This window comes from Alligator mississippiensis, chromosome 8 (genome assembly GCF_030867095.1).
Source record: "Alligator mississippiensis isolate rAllMis1 chromosome 8, rAllMis1, whole genome shotgun sequence".
NCBI lineage: Eukaryota > Metazoa > Chordata > Crocodylia > Alligatoridae > Alligator > Alligator mississippiensis.
This window is the reverse complement of record NC_081831.1, coordinates 26,402,546-26,420,256: the sequence shown is the minus strand read 5'-3', so window position 1 is coordinate 26,420,256 and position 17,711 is coordinate 26,402,546. Positions and strand designations below refer to the sequence as shown.

The following is a 17,711-nucleotide window of genomic DNA, read 5'->3' as shown; positions in this document are numbered from 1 at the left end:
TTTTCTTGAAGTGAGGGACCCAAACTCAAGTAAAACATTGCAAGAGCAGCACCTAACAGCTGCTGTCCTGCCCTCAAGAGCTCAATTCCAACTCAGAAGTGCCTTGAGTCTGTGAAAACCCAATGCTCTCCTCTTCCAAAACAGATACAGGGGCCTAAAAAGCATCCCAGAGGGAAGCAGGCCTGGGTCCAGTGAGAGGAACGATCCAGCCTCAGCTCTGACATGGACTGTTTACTCAGCACCAGTAGTGACACTGGAGGATTCCTATGCCAGAGAAGCATCTCTGAATGTCACAGAGCTGGCTTAATACAATTGCCTGGGTGCAGAGAGCTGTACATGGGAGCGTGGTCAGGGCACTGCTGCTTAGCAATCCCTAGCTGCTGTAAGGGTCCCTGGGGGCTGGCCCAGCTGCCTTAAGTCAGGATAGACTCTGGAGCAGGGTGATCAGTGCTAAGTTGACCTGGCTGGTCAAGAGCAGCTGATGTGGCTGAAGGGGCTTTCTGCCCAGGCCAAATTGTTGTTGGTGAGTGAAAGAGTAGGAGTGGTACTGAGGGGGCAAGTCTGATGCTGCCCCTTCTTCCTCACTGGGCAGTAACAGACTGGCCCAGACCTTTTGCACCCTGACTTTCTCAATGCTGATCGGTCACAGGTGAAGCTCAAGCAGTGGTGCTGAAGGGAGCAGGGGTAGTGAAGTGAGGGGCAATAGTTATTGGTTTCTGCCTTCAGGTCCCTAGTAGCAAATTCTAGTGCTTATATCCATGGATGGCAAAGTACTTGGCCCAAGGTGTAAATGCCATGCTGCTATTTGTAGTTGTATTGTAGACCTGACAGCCCAGGGAACAAGAGAAAAGCACAATTTGTCTAAAAATAACCTTTACTGGACCAAGCAGATAGGGAGGTTCCAGATGCACTATCTGGCATACACATTTTTTAAACTCTCTCCCAGTTATGTGGTTGGGCCAGAACAAGATGCTTCAAAATGAGCCCTGCATTGTACCCATTTTACAGGCGATGAGGCTGAGGCATGGGAAGTGGAATGCTCAACATAGTGGGACTCCATTCACTAAGCTCCCCTTCGCTTAGTGCCCTGAACCAGGCCCATGTGTCCCCCTCAGATGTTCATTTTCTGAACTGGGTGCTGTCCAGAAAGCATGTGCCCAGAAGAAGCCCCTGCCCTCCTTACCGCAGTCTCCGCAGCCTGCAACTAGGATGCTTCAGCCCCTTACACAGCTGCTGCACGCTGGTGTCCTCCAGACTGTTGTCACCACCCAGCTCCAGCTCTGCTAGGCGAGGGCTGCAGAGCACATTTGCCAGGTCCTTATAGCCAGCGCCTGTGAGGCTGCACCACCACAACCTGCCAGACATGTGCAAAATGGGACTCGTCACAGCCACTCTGACAGCCGGCCCCATCCGCCAACCCCTCCCCTTGACCAATCAGTCCAACAGTCTCACCACACCCTGTCCCAAGTTCCACCCCTTGGCCAATGGGAAAACAGTGCGAGATCAGACCCCAACATTTGTCCTTCACCTTTGAACAATGAGCACTGAGAATGGCCCAGACCTTTTGGGTCCCAGCTCTGTCACTGAATAATGAAAAAAGGGGTGAGGTCACAGAAACACAAGAATGGCCATTTACTGGGTCAGACCATAGATCCATCTTGCTCAACCTTCTGTATCTGGCATGGTTTACGGATGCCCCTGACACCTGTCCTTTCTGGGAGCGGAGGGAGACCCTGGTACACGCCTACTTACAGTGCACCCGGCTGCAGCCCCTTCACCACTACCTCCAGAACCTCCTGCTGAAGTCTTGGCTGCACTTTTCCCTGCACCTTTTTATGTACACACTTCCCATCCATTGCCCTAGCAAGTCCCCGGACCTCCTGGTCAACATCCTCCTGGCCCTGGTTAAGCTAGTAATCCCTGTCACCAGGAAGGAGTCTCTGGACAGGAGCCGCTTTCCTGTCCCTGGTCTGATCCCATCTCCAGGCAGAGTATCATTGGGCAGTGTCCACTGGATCCTTGGACTCATCTGAGGGCCAGTGGACACCGTCTGATGTGCTCTAATCAGTGTCCCCCCTTGGTGCACTCGTGTTGAACCTCCAACCTCCACTCCCATACCTGCTTTTTTCAGTTGTCTCAAGAAACCACTTGCTATATCTTCAGTGGGCTCCCTCTTAGGGAAGGCTTATAGTTTTACTTGGTGGGCCTAGGCCCATGCCCAATGGCATAACAAATAGGTCTGTGTCACACAGGGGCAGACAGCGGATGCTGAAAGGGACAGTGAACTGGGTCCGCCCAGGGTTTATTTCAATTTCTCACTCACTTGCAGCTTCCAGCATTTAAGGTCTAGGAAGTTCTGATTCAGAGGCCGTGTCCCTCACTCCTGTGCTCAATAGCTACTGGTACCCCTTTCTTCCAAGCATGTGTCTAGTCCCTTTGTGAATCTGGCTAAACTCTCAGCTTCCACTGCATCTGGTGGCAATGAGTTCCACTCTTTAAAGACAAACTGGGGGAAAGGAACTTTCTTGTTTCATAGTTTCATAGATGTTAGGGTTGGAAGGGACCTATTATATCATCAAGTTCAACCCTCTGCCCTGGGCAGGAATGAGTGCTGGGGTCAGATGACCCCAGCCAGGTGTCTGTCTAATCTCCTTTTAAACACCTCCAAGGAAGGGGATAGCATCACCTCCCTTGGAAACCTATTTCATATTCTGGCAACCCTCACTGTAAAGAATGTTTTCCTGATGTCCAATCTGAATTTGCTCTCTTCCAGTTTGTGGCCACAATTTCTAGTTACCTGAACAGGCACCCTGATAAATATTGTATCCCCTATGTCTTGCTGCCCCCCACAATGAATTTGTAGGAGGCCATGAGATCACCTCTCAGCCTACTCTTGTGGAGGCTGAAGAGGTTCTCCCAATCAGTCCACATAGGGTTTTTTCTGTAGGCCTTTAACCAGACGAGTGGTCCTCCTCTGAACCCTCTCCAGGCCATCCACATCCCTCCCGAAGTGCAGCGCCCAAAACTGGACACAGTACTCCAGCTGCGGCCTAACCGGTGCCACATAGAGGGGAAGCATCACCTCCCTAGACCTGTTTGTGATGCATCTACTTATGCAAGAAGGATGTGGTTAGCTTTACTAGAAAGGGTGCAGTTAGCTTTACTGGTTCTATCTTCTATCTTGTGTTAGTTTTAAACTTACTGCCTACTAGTTTCATGTTCTGACCCTAGTTCTTGTATGGTGAGAGATAGTAAATAAATCCCTATTGACTTTCTCTTCATAATTGAGTATTTTGCAAACGCTTGCCATGTCCCCTGTCAAGCATCTCTTTTCTAAATTGAATAGGCCTAGTCTCTTTAGTCAGACTTCCTCCCTAAGCACTACCTCTGCTCTCCCACTAATCAACCACAATTTGGCCTGGGTGGAAGGCAGCCCCTTTAGTTTCACCTACTCTGCTTTTGACCAATCAGAGCTAGCAGTCACTGGGGTAGTGTTGGATAGACTAGAGCCTGGGCCCCTGGCATGGTCTTTCTAAGGCTTCAGCAGAAACTTGACTCAACGAGGCCTCAGCTTTTAGCAGGCCTCTTTCCTCCTTCTTAGCTTCTAACTAAGTCTCTCACCTTCCCTCTTCCTTCCTGGAAGATAGAACCAGGCTCAGCTGGACAGACAAAAATATAAGACTACAATGTCCAGGTCCTGGCAGGTCTCAACTAAAAGATAAGTCAAAAGTCAAGTGACACATTTTCCAGGGAGACAGGGAGGTCTGAAGGGAGATTCAGCAGTAAGGGGACAGCTAACTGATGTGCCTACCAAAGAAATTAAATAGGGTACTCCTCCTGGGCATCTGTGAGGTGATGGGGGATTGGTTTTCTTATGTGATCATTGGTATCTAATTGGCTTCTATGGTTACTCAATCTGAAGACAGGTGGCAATCTGTGCTAGTCTGAAACCAAGGAGGGAGGTCAGGGCAGACTCTTAGGGCATTTATACACATACTTTGTCTGCTCCGACACGCTGGAAATCCAGCATGTCAGAGTGGACTCGATTAATCAAGTTTGCTCTGCATGCAAGCAGATGTGCACCGCGTGGTGTTGTGCACAGTGGTATAAGTGGAAAAAAGCATTTCAGCGTGCAGGAAATGGCAGCGGTGCACTTTTGAACTAAAACACCTTTGATGTATTTTAGTTCAAAACTTAGTTGATGTGTTTTGACATGTATTTCGTTGTTTATACAAATGTATGTGCCACAGCGACGGGTGCTTATAAAAGTGCCTGGCGCTGCAGCACAAATATGTGTACAAATGCCCTTAAAACTAAAGGTTCAGACACACAACATTTTGTAGGCAACAATCTACTCTGTCAAATGCCTTTGGAGGAGAAACCAGGTATAACACAGGCATTAAAGATATAGCTGATCTATCATGATTTGGACACGAAACTCCTGTGAGTCTGATCTGATGGCCAGCAGTGATTAAAGGCTCTTCAGTTATGCTTGTTGTGTCATTTCATTAAGCTTACTAATTACGATGTGCAGTTAGTGGGATGAAACTGAACTGTGCCAGGCTGGGGCCTGCCCAAGGTGGCTACCCACAATAAATGGGCAACTATAGTACTGGACTTAGCATGAGCATATACACCCTAAGGATGCAAGGCTGTCACCTACTGTCATTTTATTCCCCCTGTGGCATCACAGGGAAGTCCCTTGGGCACTAAACACAAGCTCACTCATCCATAACCCCTGCCAAACCCCACACCCACATCCCAGAAATCCCACACACCACTGCTGCCTTCTGCTTGGCCTTCTTGCTCATGAGAACTACTGGAATCCATGGTCCCTTCACTAAAGGAGAGAAACCTTGAACGCCTGAGGGAGATAAAGGAACTCTGAGGTCAGTGTGGGAACAGGAAATCCCACAGTCTGGATGGTGAATCCAAGCCCTGGGATATGAAAGAGGAGGGGAGATTCTGAGGGCATGAAGGAGGTGGAAAGAAAAGCTCTGAGGGGGCATATAATGGGGAGACAAAGAGCAACCCTCATCACCAATAGCTCCTAGAGGGAAGAGAGAAAGGCATGGTGTTTCTAATGACAGCCATGTTGTGATGCACAGGAAGAAAGCCCGAAGGGAAAGGCAGGGAAAGTGGAGAGAAACGCAAGCCTGAACATAGAAACCCTGGTGAGAAGACACCAGGGGTAACAGGGGTGAAGAGGGAGGAGAGGGGGGACCCTGCCAGATACAGTGGAGGGAAGAGAATTGACAAGATGTAGAGGAGAACACATGAGAGTTGGGTGTCAGGAGAGGCTCTGGAGAAGGGAGTATTGGAGGGAAGGGTGGAAGGAAAGATTCAATGGGGGAAAGAGCGGGAAAATGAATGCTCATATTTCCTAGCATACCACACGCCCCCAAATAAGACCCACATTTTGTTTTGTGAAGGCAGAGTGAAGGAAAAAAACACAAGATCTTTCCAGGATCTTCTCTGCCACAGCACATGGTTCCTGTGGCTGAACAGAGGTTGCATACAGCAAGGGCAGAGCCCATTCCTCAGTGTCACCCGTCCAATTTGGCAGCAACTGCGAGAGGGTTAAACCTCTAGTTGTGGAGCTGGAGAGAGCAAGTGGCACTCATGAATGGACTCCACCCTTCCTCTATGGAACCAAGAGTCCAACACAGCCCCTGGGCAGCCATTCCAGGGTCCCCCATGCCTCCATTCAGTGTGAGAAAGTTTCCTTAAGATATGCACCCTAATTTTGGAGGGCTAGTTTTCAGGGGAACAGTATGTGTGGTATGTGAGTAAACATGGTAGTTAAACAGTTAGTGGAAAAAACACGGGTGCAAGAGCAAAACTCTGGCTGGAGAGACTGACATAGGTCAGCAGGGTGTGTGGGGCATTGTGGAATTATACTGAGGTCTCACCACGCCACCACATCTGCTCTGCCACTGCATGCACTGGGACTGGGCAAAGGGGCATGGCAGTGATGAACACAGGATTGCACTGGCTTGGGTGCAATCCCCTCTGTACTGCTGCAAGGACATGTGTGTGTGTATGAATGTGTGCAAGTGAGTATGTGCATGCCTGAGTGTGCACATGTGTGCATACATGTGTGTGCATGCATAACTGCATGTTTGTGAGTGCATATATGTGTGCGCATATGCATGTGCGTGTATATGTATGTGTGAGAGTGTGTTTGCATGCATGTGCGTGTCTGTGTGTGCATGTTATCACAACAGCTCCTAACCTGGCCAAGATTCTCTGGCAGAGGCAGCCTCAGAGTCTGTTTATCCATCTTGCATGGTGCTGAACTGCTATGCTCTACAGAGCCATTCCAACAAGCAGACCAGTGCAGATGCTGGGGTCTTGGAACAGTGTATTTCCCAAGGCCACAACCTGTCAGGAGGGATCAGCCTGGGTGCCAGCCCTGGTCCCATTCAGATGAAAGTACAAGTTTAGGCTTTTCCCATTCACATCACTGGGAAGAGCAAAGAAACAAGAGACAGGAGAAAGCAAGAAGAGGACAGAAAGAAGCAGAAACAAAAGAGTGGTGGGTAGGACACAGAGACAAAGAGGGAGAAACTCGTAGGTAAGATACCATGGTGATAGGCACCTATGAGCTCTTCTCTCTTGCCTCCAGGAGTCCTCCTTGTGCCTCAAGCCACCTCTTTATTCTAGATTCAATTGCGTTCAGTGTCAAGAAATACCAGGCTGAATTAAGCCAGGGAGATCAAACCCATTTGGCCCTGTGAGTCAGGTGAGCAGTGCAGGGTGGGGCTGTAGGCTAGACTCGGAGCACAGGACTGTGTCATGGGGCCTTGTGGAGCTGCCCGTGCCTGTGAGGCAAGGGGTGACAGCATTAGCTGTCATGGCTCCTGCACCTATGGCAGTTGGTACAGGCACTGGCAAATTTCTAACTCGTGGCAGCTCCATAGGCCAGATGATATGGCTGTGTGGGCCAGATCTGGCTGATGGGCTGTAACACTGGCACCTCTGCTGCAAGCCAACCCCACACAGATTTCAGCCCTCAAACAATGGTTGACCAGCGTGCACCACAGGTGTCACTGGTGTCACAGGAAGCCTCTGGGTGTGGCATGTGGCAGATCAGCAGGGATCCTGGTTTTCTCTGATTTTAAAAAAATAAATAAATCACAAATTCTCTGATAAAACCCCCAAAATCCATTATTAAAATGAAAAGCACCCTGCAGCACCCCCAACCCTGCTGGTGCCCCTCACACCCCCCAATGCTTCACCCAGCCCTGCTGGTGCCCCTCACTGCCCCCACAACAGTCCCACCCTCCCTACTCATGCCTCTTGCCTCCATCCACAGCCCTTGCCCCACAGCCCTGCCGGAGGAGCCCCCAGCTGCCAGAGCTATGGGGCCAGGGCCCCAAGTCTGCAGTTCCCTGCCCCCAACAGCAGGCAGCTGCAGCAAAAGCAGCATGGAGCTGCTCGGGCAGGGGTGGGGATGGCTCCTGGCTCCCCACAGCCTTGTTGGTGCTCCCAGCCATGACCTGCAACCCCAGTCCTGCCAGAGAGGTCCCCAGCTCCTGCAAGCCCCACTTACCGCACAGACTCCAGGAGAAGAGTGAGGCTGAGCCCTGACTGGCTGAGAGCCTCAGGCCCTGCCCTTCCCCCTCCCCCTCCCCCCCAGGCAGGACTGGGGTTTTCCCACCCTGTTTGCAAACAGCTCTTGGAGGCTGGACCTCAACCAGCCTGCAGAGCTGTTTGCAAAAGCAGGGTATCTGCAGATTTCTCTGCTAAAAGGAGAAATCCACGTTTTCTCTGATATAAAGGGGAAATCCGTGGTTTTCTGTTTTTCCATGGGAAATGGAAAACCCAGATCCCTGCAGATCAGGGAGGGGACAGAGCACAGCAAAAGGCAGAGGAGCAAACCAGGCAGGGAGCAGAAAGCAGAGCAGCAGACTGGGCAGGGAAGGGGACTGGAGTGGCACTCAGGGAGGGCACAGGGATAATTTGTTTGACAAGGAAAGATGTTCCTTACTTCAATGTCTTTAAGTTACAGCTTGGGTCCTTCAGGGCTTGACACAGCAGGTAGATAGGAGAAAGTCGTGGATCCCTAGAGAGAGAAGAAAGACACTTTTAATGATTCTCAACAGGCAAGGCTTAATTCTGTTTTATATTATCATAGGCTCATAGCACAGCTAGGGTGGTAGGGCCCCCTGGACATTACATCTAGTGATCCCAAAGCAGGATCATTTCCACCATTATCCCACACCCCACAGAAGGTTAGTCCTTGTCTAACCTATTCCTAAAACTACAGGCAACCCTATCACACAACTGTAAGACACACTGCCTAAAGACTAGGGCTGTGCAAAATTTCGACCACTGTTCATTTTGGCAGTGTTTTGAGAATTTCGACACTCGAAATTCTGAATCCGAAACTAAACAGGAAACACGTTGAAATGTTCGAAACAAAATGAAACAAGTCGAAATATTCTGAATAAGTTTCGGTGTTTTGAAGGTGTTTCGAAGCTGGGCTTTCAGGGAAAGAGAAAGTAAGGAGAGGGAGGGGGAAGACGGGGGAACAGACTGACATCTGTACATCGGCCATGTGTAGGGGGTTCACGTGCACCCCCCGAGCATGGTGGTGCACCCCCTGCGAAAAGGTGCCGCCGACATTGCTGGCAGCACCTGTGGGTGGTCGCCACACACCACCCCCTCACCTCACTGCCAACACCGCTGGCAGCGTTTGTGGGTGGTCCACGATCGCCACTGGCTGCCGCTGCCAGCGATGTCTGCGGGTGGTCTGCTGGTTGGCGCTCACCACCCCTGCTGCTGACAGCATGGCGGCTGCCTGTGGAAGCTCCACGCTTACTACTGCTATGTTCCTGCTGCCAACCACGCTGCTGCCGCCTGCCACAGCTCTCCGTGCCCCCCCCGTCGCCATCTCTAGGGACCCTACTCTGTGACAAAGTACAGTTTCCCAGAAGCCTCTGCACTTATCTCCTTGAAACTTGGCAGGCTTCATGCCCTCAGAAGGGGCTACCACAGCTGTAATTTTCATTAGAATCAGGCAAGAAATGGCAAAGTTATAGGCATTATAGGCATTTTAGTCATTCCCCATTATAGCCACTTGTACCAATGCTCTGCAAGATTCTGGGGTAGGAGGCAATGAAGTGAAAGTCTTATGGAATAGGTGAGGGCATTATCAAGAGTACTGAAGGCCATCAGAAGGAGCGAAAGAATGCAGAAGGTAGGCCATGTGATTTCTTGTTTCCATGATTCATAGGTTTTTGTAGAATGCAGGTCCCTCTGCAGCTTTCATCATTAAACACAGCCATTTTTTAAAGGTCCTTTGACCCTTTCAGAGTTAATAAAGCCCAGAAGAATACTGATGCATCACAAAAAATAAGCCTTTTCATTTATGAAATTATGTGTTTCAGAAACCCAGACACCATTATTTTCTTGCATACAACACACACTCCTTCTAACCAGCTGTTAGAAATTGGTAGGGACCTACTAAATTTAAAGCAAAAGTGGGCTGCGCAGCAGCTTCTTTATCTCGCAGATTCCCCTGCATGCCATCCTGCTGCTCACTCCTGATCAGCACGGTGGCAAAAACCATGGTTTTAAATATGGCACCATTTTTGCCTCCTGGCCAGCCAGCAGCAAGGAACAGGTGATTGGCTGAAAGGCCCCAATGGCCCTGCTGCTTGTTGCTGACCAGATGGGAGGCAAAAACAGCACCATATTTAAAACCATGGTTTTTGCCACCATGCTAATCGGGAGCAAGTGGCAGGGCCCCTCCGCCAACTGGCGGGGGCAGGGAGGGGGGGGGGGGGGGGCATGCAGGAGAACCTGCAAGATTAAAGGAGCTGCTGTGCAGTTTACTTCTGCTGTGAGTTTGGTAGGTCCCTAGAAACTGGATTGTGCATTATGTGTGAGAAATATGGTACGAAGTTTCTGGCAGTTACAGGCAAAAGTAAAAGTCAAATCTACAGCTGACTCAGAGGGAGAAAAACAATGAGCAGACTCAGCTCTCTAGTTGCAACAACTCAATTACTACAAGAAAATATTTTTTTTCTTCTTTTTGCCTTTCAAATCAAGGGGTGTATTATATTCCTGGGTGTGTTGTATGTAAAAAATAAAAAATAAAAAAATGGTAATACTCACAGAGGTACTTGCTTTTGTTGTCTTGGGAAATCATACAGGTCTCCAAATTGGAATTCGCAAGATTTCAGACCAAGTGATTCCAGTTTAGGGGCATGTCTTAGGCAGAATGAAAGCACAACCTGATCTATTTTGGTAAGAATCCGGTGAGTTACATTGATGTAAGTGACCTGACTCAGTGCACTTCGCACAAAACTTTCTTCCTGAATTTCATACAAACAGTGAAACTCCTCAAACTGGTAAGTTTTCTCAAGGGTCTGTGTTAAGGGCAACAGTGCCCTATATGGTCCGGAAGCCAGTACCCCATAAGACTCCAAGAACAAAGACAATGTTCTGGGCTTGGTCCTAATCCACTCTAGTAAGTCTGACTTAATTTTGGGTGAAAATCTGTAACTAAGTTTTTTCTCCAGGTCCTTCATTCTCTCTTCATTTAAGAGCCCAAAGAGAAACCGCACTGTTAGCATTAAATAGTTTCTAGTTTTTCCATAGTCCGCTAACATTTTTTTTACATGCTTCCTTTTAATTTCAAATTCTTTGGTTGCAAACTCTTCTTTTTCCAGAACATAAAACAATGCTGCAAGGAACTCTTGAAAAGACAAGTGAACAAAACTGTAAAGACATTCACAGTTGGCACCTTTTTGAAAAATATTCTCACTCAAAAAGAGAGAGTCTGATGTCTCTAAGCCATGCTTCTTCATTTCTTCAGCCCCAAACAAGATATTCTGTCTGCAAATTTGATCTGTAGCCAAGGAGCAAAGTCCCTTCAAGGTGGCATGGACTGCTGGGCTTGAATGTCTTCTGTGAGCCTTTAATAAACAGAAAAGGTAGAGCATGTACGTCCCAGTCATTGTTTTTGCAGTTTGTGCAATATCTTCCTCCCTTTCCATCTGCTGCTTCATAACTGTGCAGACAATCCAGCACACAAGGGGGACAAAGCATATGGTAAAGAGCATTTTTTCATCTTTCACCAAATGAAAAGCTTGGTTGGCTTCTTCTGCGTCATTAAAATACTTGTGGAAATATTCTTTCCTCTGTGGTTCAGCAAATCCCAGTATTTCAGCGTAGCGTGCCTGCCCCAAACATTGCCACAGTTTCTCCAGACCAGTTGGTCTTGTTGTGATTATTAGGTAGGATTCACGGAGAACCTTCTTCCTAAATAAACTGCTCAAGGTGGCTGCTATTGGCTTCTTCTGCCAAGGATCAGAGCAGAGATTACTTTCTGGTTGATCCAATAAAAATCTCAATTCATCAACGCCATCAATTAAAAACAGGAGTTTTTCTGGATGTGTCAACATATATTCAATTGGGGGACGCTCACTGGGACAGTTCTTTAGTATCAAATCAACAATGCTTGCCTGTTCACTGCCCAAATTAAGAGTCCAACAACTGATGTAGAAACTGTACTCAAACTTTTTCTGATAGAGCCTCTCAGATGCCCAGTCAAGCATGATCTTCTTGGCTGTCATCGTTTTCCCAATTGCTGCAGGTCCCACCAGCAGAACGATCTGTGGTGTTTGACCGTCTTCATCAGCCTTGAAGAAATCCACCATGGATATGGATCTTTTTTGCCCTTTCCCAATCTTGGCACTTCCCCAGGCCATGACATCTTGTTCCCTCAGATCTTTGTGGAGACAGTCCTCTACGATGATCAGCTTTGTGTATCTGTGGTCTAGAAGCACATTCTCCCCAAGACGAGCATTCAAGTCTTTCATTAGTCTGAACCTGTGCTGGACATGTTCCATATACTTCTGCCTATAACCTAAGTGAAAGGCAGGAAGCATTAGACTGACTGAACTGCCAGGTGAAGGAAAAGTTGTTAATGTTGCAATAAAACTATTTTAACAAACATAGTTGTACCTCATGATTACCATACTTTCTTGCATACAACACACACTGGAATATAAAACACACCTGGCTTTTGAAAGGCAGAATCAAGAAAAAAAGATCTTTCCTTGCAATAAGTAACTGAGTACCAGCAGCAAGGGAGTAGTTTGCCCACTGTCCTTGAAGATGTTACTGTCAGTGTCACCTGGTAAGCATCAGATCCTGCTCTTACCATAATTTTTGCATATAATGCACACTTCAATTTCCAGCAGCTGTTGTTTTGGTGAAAAGGTGTGTGTTTTTTCAAGAAAATATGGTATACTGTACCTCAGCCATCCCAGTGAATAACAGTAAGACTGGACCCCTTGTATCTAGTACAGCAGGGGTGTCAAAATCAGCTTGAGCTAGATACACTGGGAAGCAGATGGGCAAGCACCTGCGGCAGTAGCTGGGTTAGTGAGAAAAGTGGCAGCTGCCCCATGTGGCTTTGGGACAAGCAGGGCTGTGTTAGTGGAGTCCTCGTTCACCTCCACACTGCTGATGGCCACGTCCAGCAAGACCCTAAAGGCCTGAATTCTATGGCAGCCCCCCCCGAGTAGCTCTGCTTCCAAATTAACCAGCCCACCAGTAGCTCAGCAGGCCAGCCACATTGTTCAGCTCCATGGGCTGGATCTGACCCACAGGCTGTGTATTTGACAGCCATGCAGTAGAGGAACTGCTTTATCAGCAACTGAAATGCAGCTACCTTTAGTGTACAACTAGTTGACCCCTCCAAGCAGCACCACATACCCATTTGGGACCAAAACAGACTACAAATATTATAGGTAGGAGTGCACTGATAAAGATTTTTGTGGCTGATACCAACGGCCGATTATTAACCAGCCATATTGGTCGATACTGATCTGATTGTAGCCCAGCAGCTTGGAGAGCAGTGTCCGGCTGGTAAGTTTGTGAGGGGGAGAAGGAGCATGGGGCTCATCCTGGGGACGTGGGGCAGAGCGGCTCCTCGCCACTGTGTGCACCTTCAGGGGAGACATGAGGGGCATGTGCCCCCTGGATTTGTGTGCAGGGTGAGGGCAGGCTGCCCACTGCAGGCTTGGGGCCAGGGGCTGCGCTGGCTTCTTTCCAGAGATGGGGCTGGGCTGGGGCAGGGCAGGTGGCAGCGGAGTTGGGAGGCAGGACTACAGGGAGGGTTGCAGCCACTCCAAGATTTACCTTAGCCCTCCCTCCCAGTGCCACTGCTGCCTTCCTCAGCCCTACCTACCCCAAGTGCAGCTCTAGCTCAGCTCCTGTGCTGGGAAGAAGCCAGCGCAGCTCCTGACCCCAAGCCTGCAGCAGGCAGCCTGCCTTTGCCCTGCACACAAATCTAGGGGGCATATGCCCCCCATGCCTCCCTTGCAGTGCACACAGTGGCAGGGAGTCACCCTTCCTAACTCCCCCACACCTCCTGGACGAGCTGCCCATGGCTCCATCCCGTGCCCCCGTCCATCCTGGCTGGGTAGTGCCTGCCCCAGTCCCACTCCCTCCCTTACCATGGGGGGCCCTCAATCTGTCCCCTCCATGCCCCTTCCCCCCCACAGACTTACTGACTGGATGCTACTCTCCAGCTGCCTCGCTGCATTCCCCACTGCGTGCATGCTGCAGCTGTGCATATGCACGGGCATTTATTGGTGATGTTATCAGCTACACCAGGCAAAAGCAGCTGATGGCTGATAGTGTCGATTTTCCTTTTATCAGCGCTGACCTGATATGGACCGATATATAGGTGCACCTCTAATTACAGGCAATTGTGATCACTTGGAGAATCTATGGAGAACAGATGAATCCGGGTCTGTATCTGAGGGGTACGCATGGCCCTGCCACCACAGTGCTCTTTCGGGCTCTCATACACTGATGACTGGAGCCACTTGCCTCCACAGTTCCTTCTGCTTGTCCCTGGGAACATGGGAGAAACTGGGGCAGAGGAATAAGTCAGGTTGAAAAGCATGACTCCATGCTCACCAGTCTGCTGCACAGTGCACTGCTTAGGACGTGCAGGCAGCTGGGGGGAGGCAAAAGCAGGAGCTCCCAGCAGAGCAGCCATGGGCATCACCTGTCCATAGGACACTGGGATGGGCACAGGGCAGTGGATGGGAGAAGGGGAATCCTCCTCATACAGGGCCAAGTGCTGTACCACCCTTAAAAGGATCTTGCAGCACCCTTGCGTGCTGTGTCCCTGGTTGAGAACCTCCAAGCTAGATGTTCCAAATTTCCCATGGGGAGTTGGCCAAATGAAATCCCTGGCAGGAGAACAAGGAATGGGCCATGCAGCAGAGGCTTCTGGAATGACCTGTCCCCTTAGAGAAGTGACTCAGGAATACCATTTCTTTGTGCTATTGTTTACCTCTGTCTTTTTCGTCCTTGATTTTTCCAGCGCCCTCATGGCTGCTGAACATGTTCAAGAGCTTCATAGCAGTTTCCATTGCTCGGTCCTAGTTGAAGCGTTGTCTCAGGAATTTCATGGGATCCAACGTGTTGGCTTGGTTCCACTCCCTCCAGATGCTTGAACATTTATCATCACACAAACCTGGGTTGTTGGTATCTCAACCTGTGGACATCCTGTGCTCTCTCTGGGAGGTTCCTTGGAAACTGCAGAAGGATTTTGTCTGACCCTGGGGGAAAATACATTAGAGTAGTGGAGCCAACCGTTGTGGCAGCATGCTACAAGCTAAGTCCTTGTCTCCACTCTAAGTGCCACTTGTATCCCCTTCCCTTGCTCTGTCTGCTACTCTGCTCTCTGCTCCCAGCCCTGTACCCCCTCCTCCATCAGCTGCTCTGCTCTCCACTCCCTGCCCTGTGCCCCGTCCCATCAGATGTTCTGCTGTCTGCCCCACATGCTACTCTTCCCTGACCTATCTGCTGTTTTTCTCCCTGCTCCCACCTAATTTGTCATGTGCCATACACAGAAGTGTCCCTTTCCACTTACGGCACGTGCTGTGGCTTGGTCATCCCCAAGTTAGAGTCAGAGCTCAGCCACCTTTGAACACTGACAATGTTTAGGGTACCCTGTGGCGGTATAAAGCAAAACCCATGTACATATTCCCAGTGTATTTGGGCATAGCTGGCTGTTGCAATTTATGCAATTAGGTAATGAGTCAATCTGCATACTTGTATACATGCAGATAGCAATCCTCAGATGATGGGGATATTAGAGGTAAAAAGCACTGGTGGGGTATGGCACAGAACTGTACAGAACATTGTGGCTGTGCCTGAGGAAGTTGAGGGCATCCTAGCATATCTGCATAGGGGCAGGGCCCCTTGTGGTCTTGGGTAGCTGGGGCTGTGGGGGTACAGGAGGGCTGGGGGTGGTGGAGCTCCTGCATTGGTTGGGGGAGGCGTGTGCTTGTAGGTACAGACTTGGCTGTGCTGGGACTAAAGTGGCTGGCTGCTGGCAGGGGAATGGGCAGAGGCCATTTGGGCAGCTCTTAAAGGACTGGGGGACTAAGCCAGGGGGAAATCTGCACTGGGCCTCCCCTGCATTATGTACTTGCCTCATGCTGGCAGAGGTGCTCAATAGCAGGGGTGTTAAACATACAGCCTGTGGGCTGAATCTGGCTCATGAAGCAGCTGTATCTGGCCTGGCAGTCTACCAACAAGGCACTGGAAGTTGCGGGGCATGGCTGGGGGAGGTGGCTTGCTACAGAACCATGGACAGACATGGCTATTAGCAGCAGAAGGGTGAGCAAGGGCTGACACTGTCCAGGGTGTCCTCTGGCCACTCTGCCACCATCACCGTGTGTCCTATACCCCATGTCAGACCCAGAACTAACACCATGTCACAAAAAACATGTTAGCAGCTCCAGCCCCACCACAGGGCAACACACAGCATGCACCAGGAGCCATCTCATGCCTTGGGCTAGATTAGGTCCACAAGGAGCCCTGCAGTCCAGATCCTGACTGGGGCAGGAGGTGAGCTTGACACCCCTACTCTACAACACTGCTTTGGCCATTGATAAGGACCTTCCATTAAAGATGTATCATGTTTAACATTAGGTCTTCATCAATGTACTAATTAGCAGGGAACCTTGGACCCTTTGGACAACCATCAACTTGGAATAGTCCTGGTTTCTGTTCGGTGTTTCCAGAGACATTTTTAGGTGAATATAATACAATCTGGTGTTGTATTGAAGGACTTTTTTCACATCTTTCTTTGCTACATGTCTTTGGTCTACACCAGTGGTTCTCAACTTCAGACCCAAGGCCTCCCTTGTTAGACTCAATGTCCCCCACAGAAAATGCCAACTCTTGGCTTTCACTTGTTTTTTGACCACACAAAAACAATTGAGCAATTCTTCTGTTGCAAAAAACTCAGCAAGACCACAAACGTCAGAATGGTTTGGACACTGTACAGTATTCCTATTTGAAACCTTTGGGTTTCTTTTGTGAATCCTGTGTAGGGGTTTGCACCTCTAAGAGTGCCGATACTGTGCAGCACCCTTAAAAGGATGTCATGGCACCCCAGGGTGCTTTAGCACCCTGCCTGAAAATCACTGGTCTAAAGGGTGGTCATTGCATAGAGTAAGAGGAGGAGATGATTGACCAGCCTCACCCCTGGCATCAGACCCAGTTTGAATTAATATACTCTACTTAGTATTGTTTTAAAATCACTTTTTTTCATATAACCAAACAGCACAGCTGCCTCCAAGGATTAGGTAGGATTATAATGTGAAATGGGTAGATGATGGTCTGGAAGAGGATTCTCTCTCTTTAGAGAGAAGAGCTAGAGAAGAGAGAAAGGAGAGAGAGGAGGGAAGACAGGGAGAGAAAGTGGGGTGCTCAGTAGCTCTGCGGGGATGGGGTTCCGCTGCCCTGCCCACAGGGGATGCCGCCTGGCCAGGAGAAGATGCCAGGCTGGGCCCTGGGGGGCTCCTGGCATGGTATCTGTGGGCGCAATGGAAACTCCCTGGGCTTGGGGAACAGCCACCCCAGGACCGAGCCAGCTGGGAGCCTGCAGCGCAACAGCCCTGCGCAGCGCCTGCCCCGGCCCCGAGCCTCAAGGGGAGCTGCATATGGGCAAGGCTGAAGCTTGGGCCCGGTGCACAGGGAGACCAAGCCTGGAGCCAAAAGCCTCCCTGAGTCCAGCATCCTGCCTCAGCCATGCAGTGTCCCCTCATGGAGCTGTGGGGGCCCAGCCAGGCCCCACCTTGGGTACTGCTGCGCACCTGCGCCCACCTGCCACAGCCCTTCCCAGGGTGACCTGCACCTTTCCAGGGGTGTGGGGGATTTGTGTGTGGGATGGAGGCGCTGCTGCTGGGCTCTGTGTTTCAGGAGCCATACACGATGCCATCTGCCTCCCGTGGTGGGGCAGCCAATGCACACAAGGCCTACCCCGGGGTGCGCACAGGGGTGGGAGCCCCCCCACACCCCTGAATGAGCCTTCCTGGGGCTCCCACCATCCCCCGCACCATTCACCCCAACCTGGCCCCTGCCCCTTCTCCCCCCCAACACACTTACCTGCTGGGCACTGATGCACCCATGCCCGAGCAGCGTTCCTGGCCCCTGCAGCAAGCTGGGTTGGGGGGGGGGGGATGTGCGCGTGTGTGCACACGCGCATGCGTCCTGTCCCCCAGCTTTCTGCTACCGCTCAGAGGGTGTCTGCAACCACTGGTGGTCTGCGTACCAGTTTGGGAACGGCTGATCTAAAGATCACCCAACATTCCAGTTTGAAATATCTCTCGGTGACATGGACCTGTTGTAGCTGAGCCCCGCTGTCCTCACCAGCATTT

At 50.1% G+C, this 17,711-nt stretch overlaps 1 protein-coding gene across 2 annotated transcripts in view; it reads right to left on the bottom strand.

Moving 5' to 3' along the window:
• LOC102566498 (NACHT, LRR and PYD domains-containing protein 12) overlaps positions 1-17,711 on the bottom strand; it is a 28,895-nt gene that overhangs the window by 6,937 nt on the left and 4,247 nt on the right. For both annotated transcript variants that reach the window (XM_014604552.3, XM_059732490.1), the window contains exons 2-5: positions 14,330-14,597; positions 10,126-11,881; positions 7,994-8,068; positions 1,184-1,354 (exon numbers count right to left, since the gene is read on the bottom strand). In XM_014604552.3, the coding sequence (XP_014460038.1) occupies positions 1,184-1,354; positions 7,994-8,068; positions 10,126-11,881; positions 14,330-14,408 (2,081 nt within the window). In that variant the 5' untranslated portion in view covers positions 14,409-14,597. The remainder of the gene's footprint in view (positions 1-1,183; positions 1,355-7,993; positions 8,069-10,125; positions 11,882-14,329; positions 14,598-17,711) is intronic.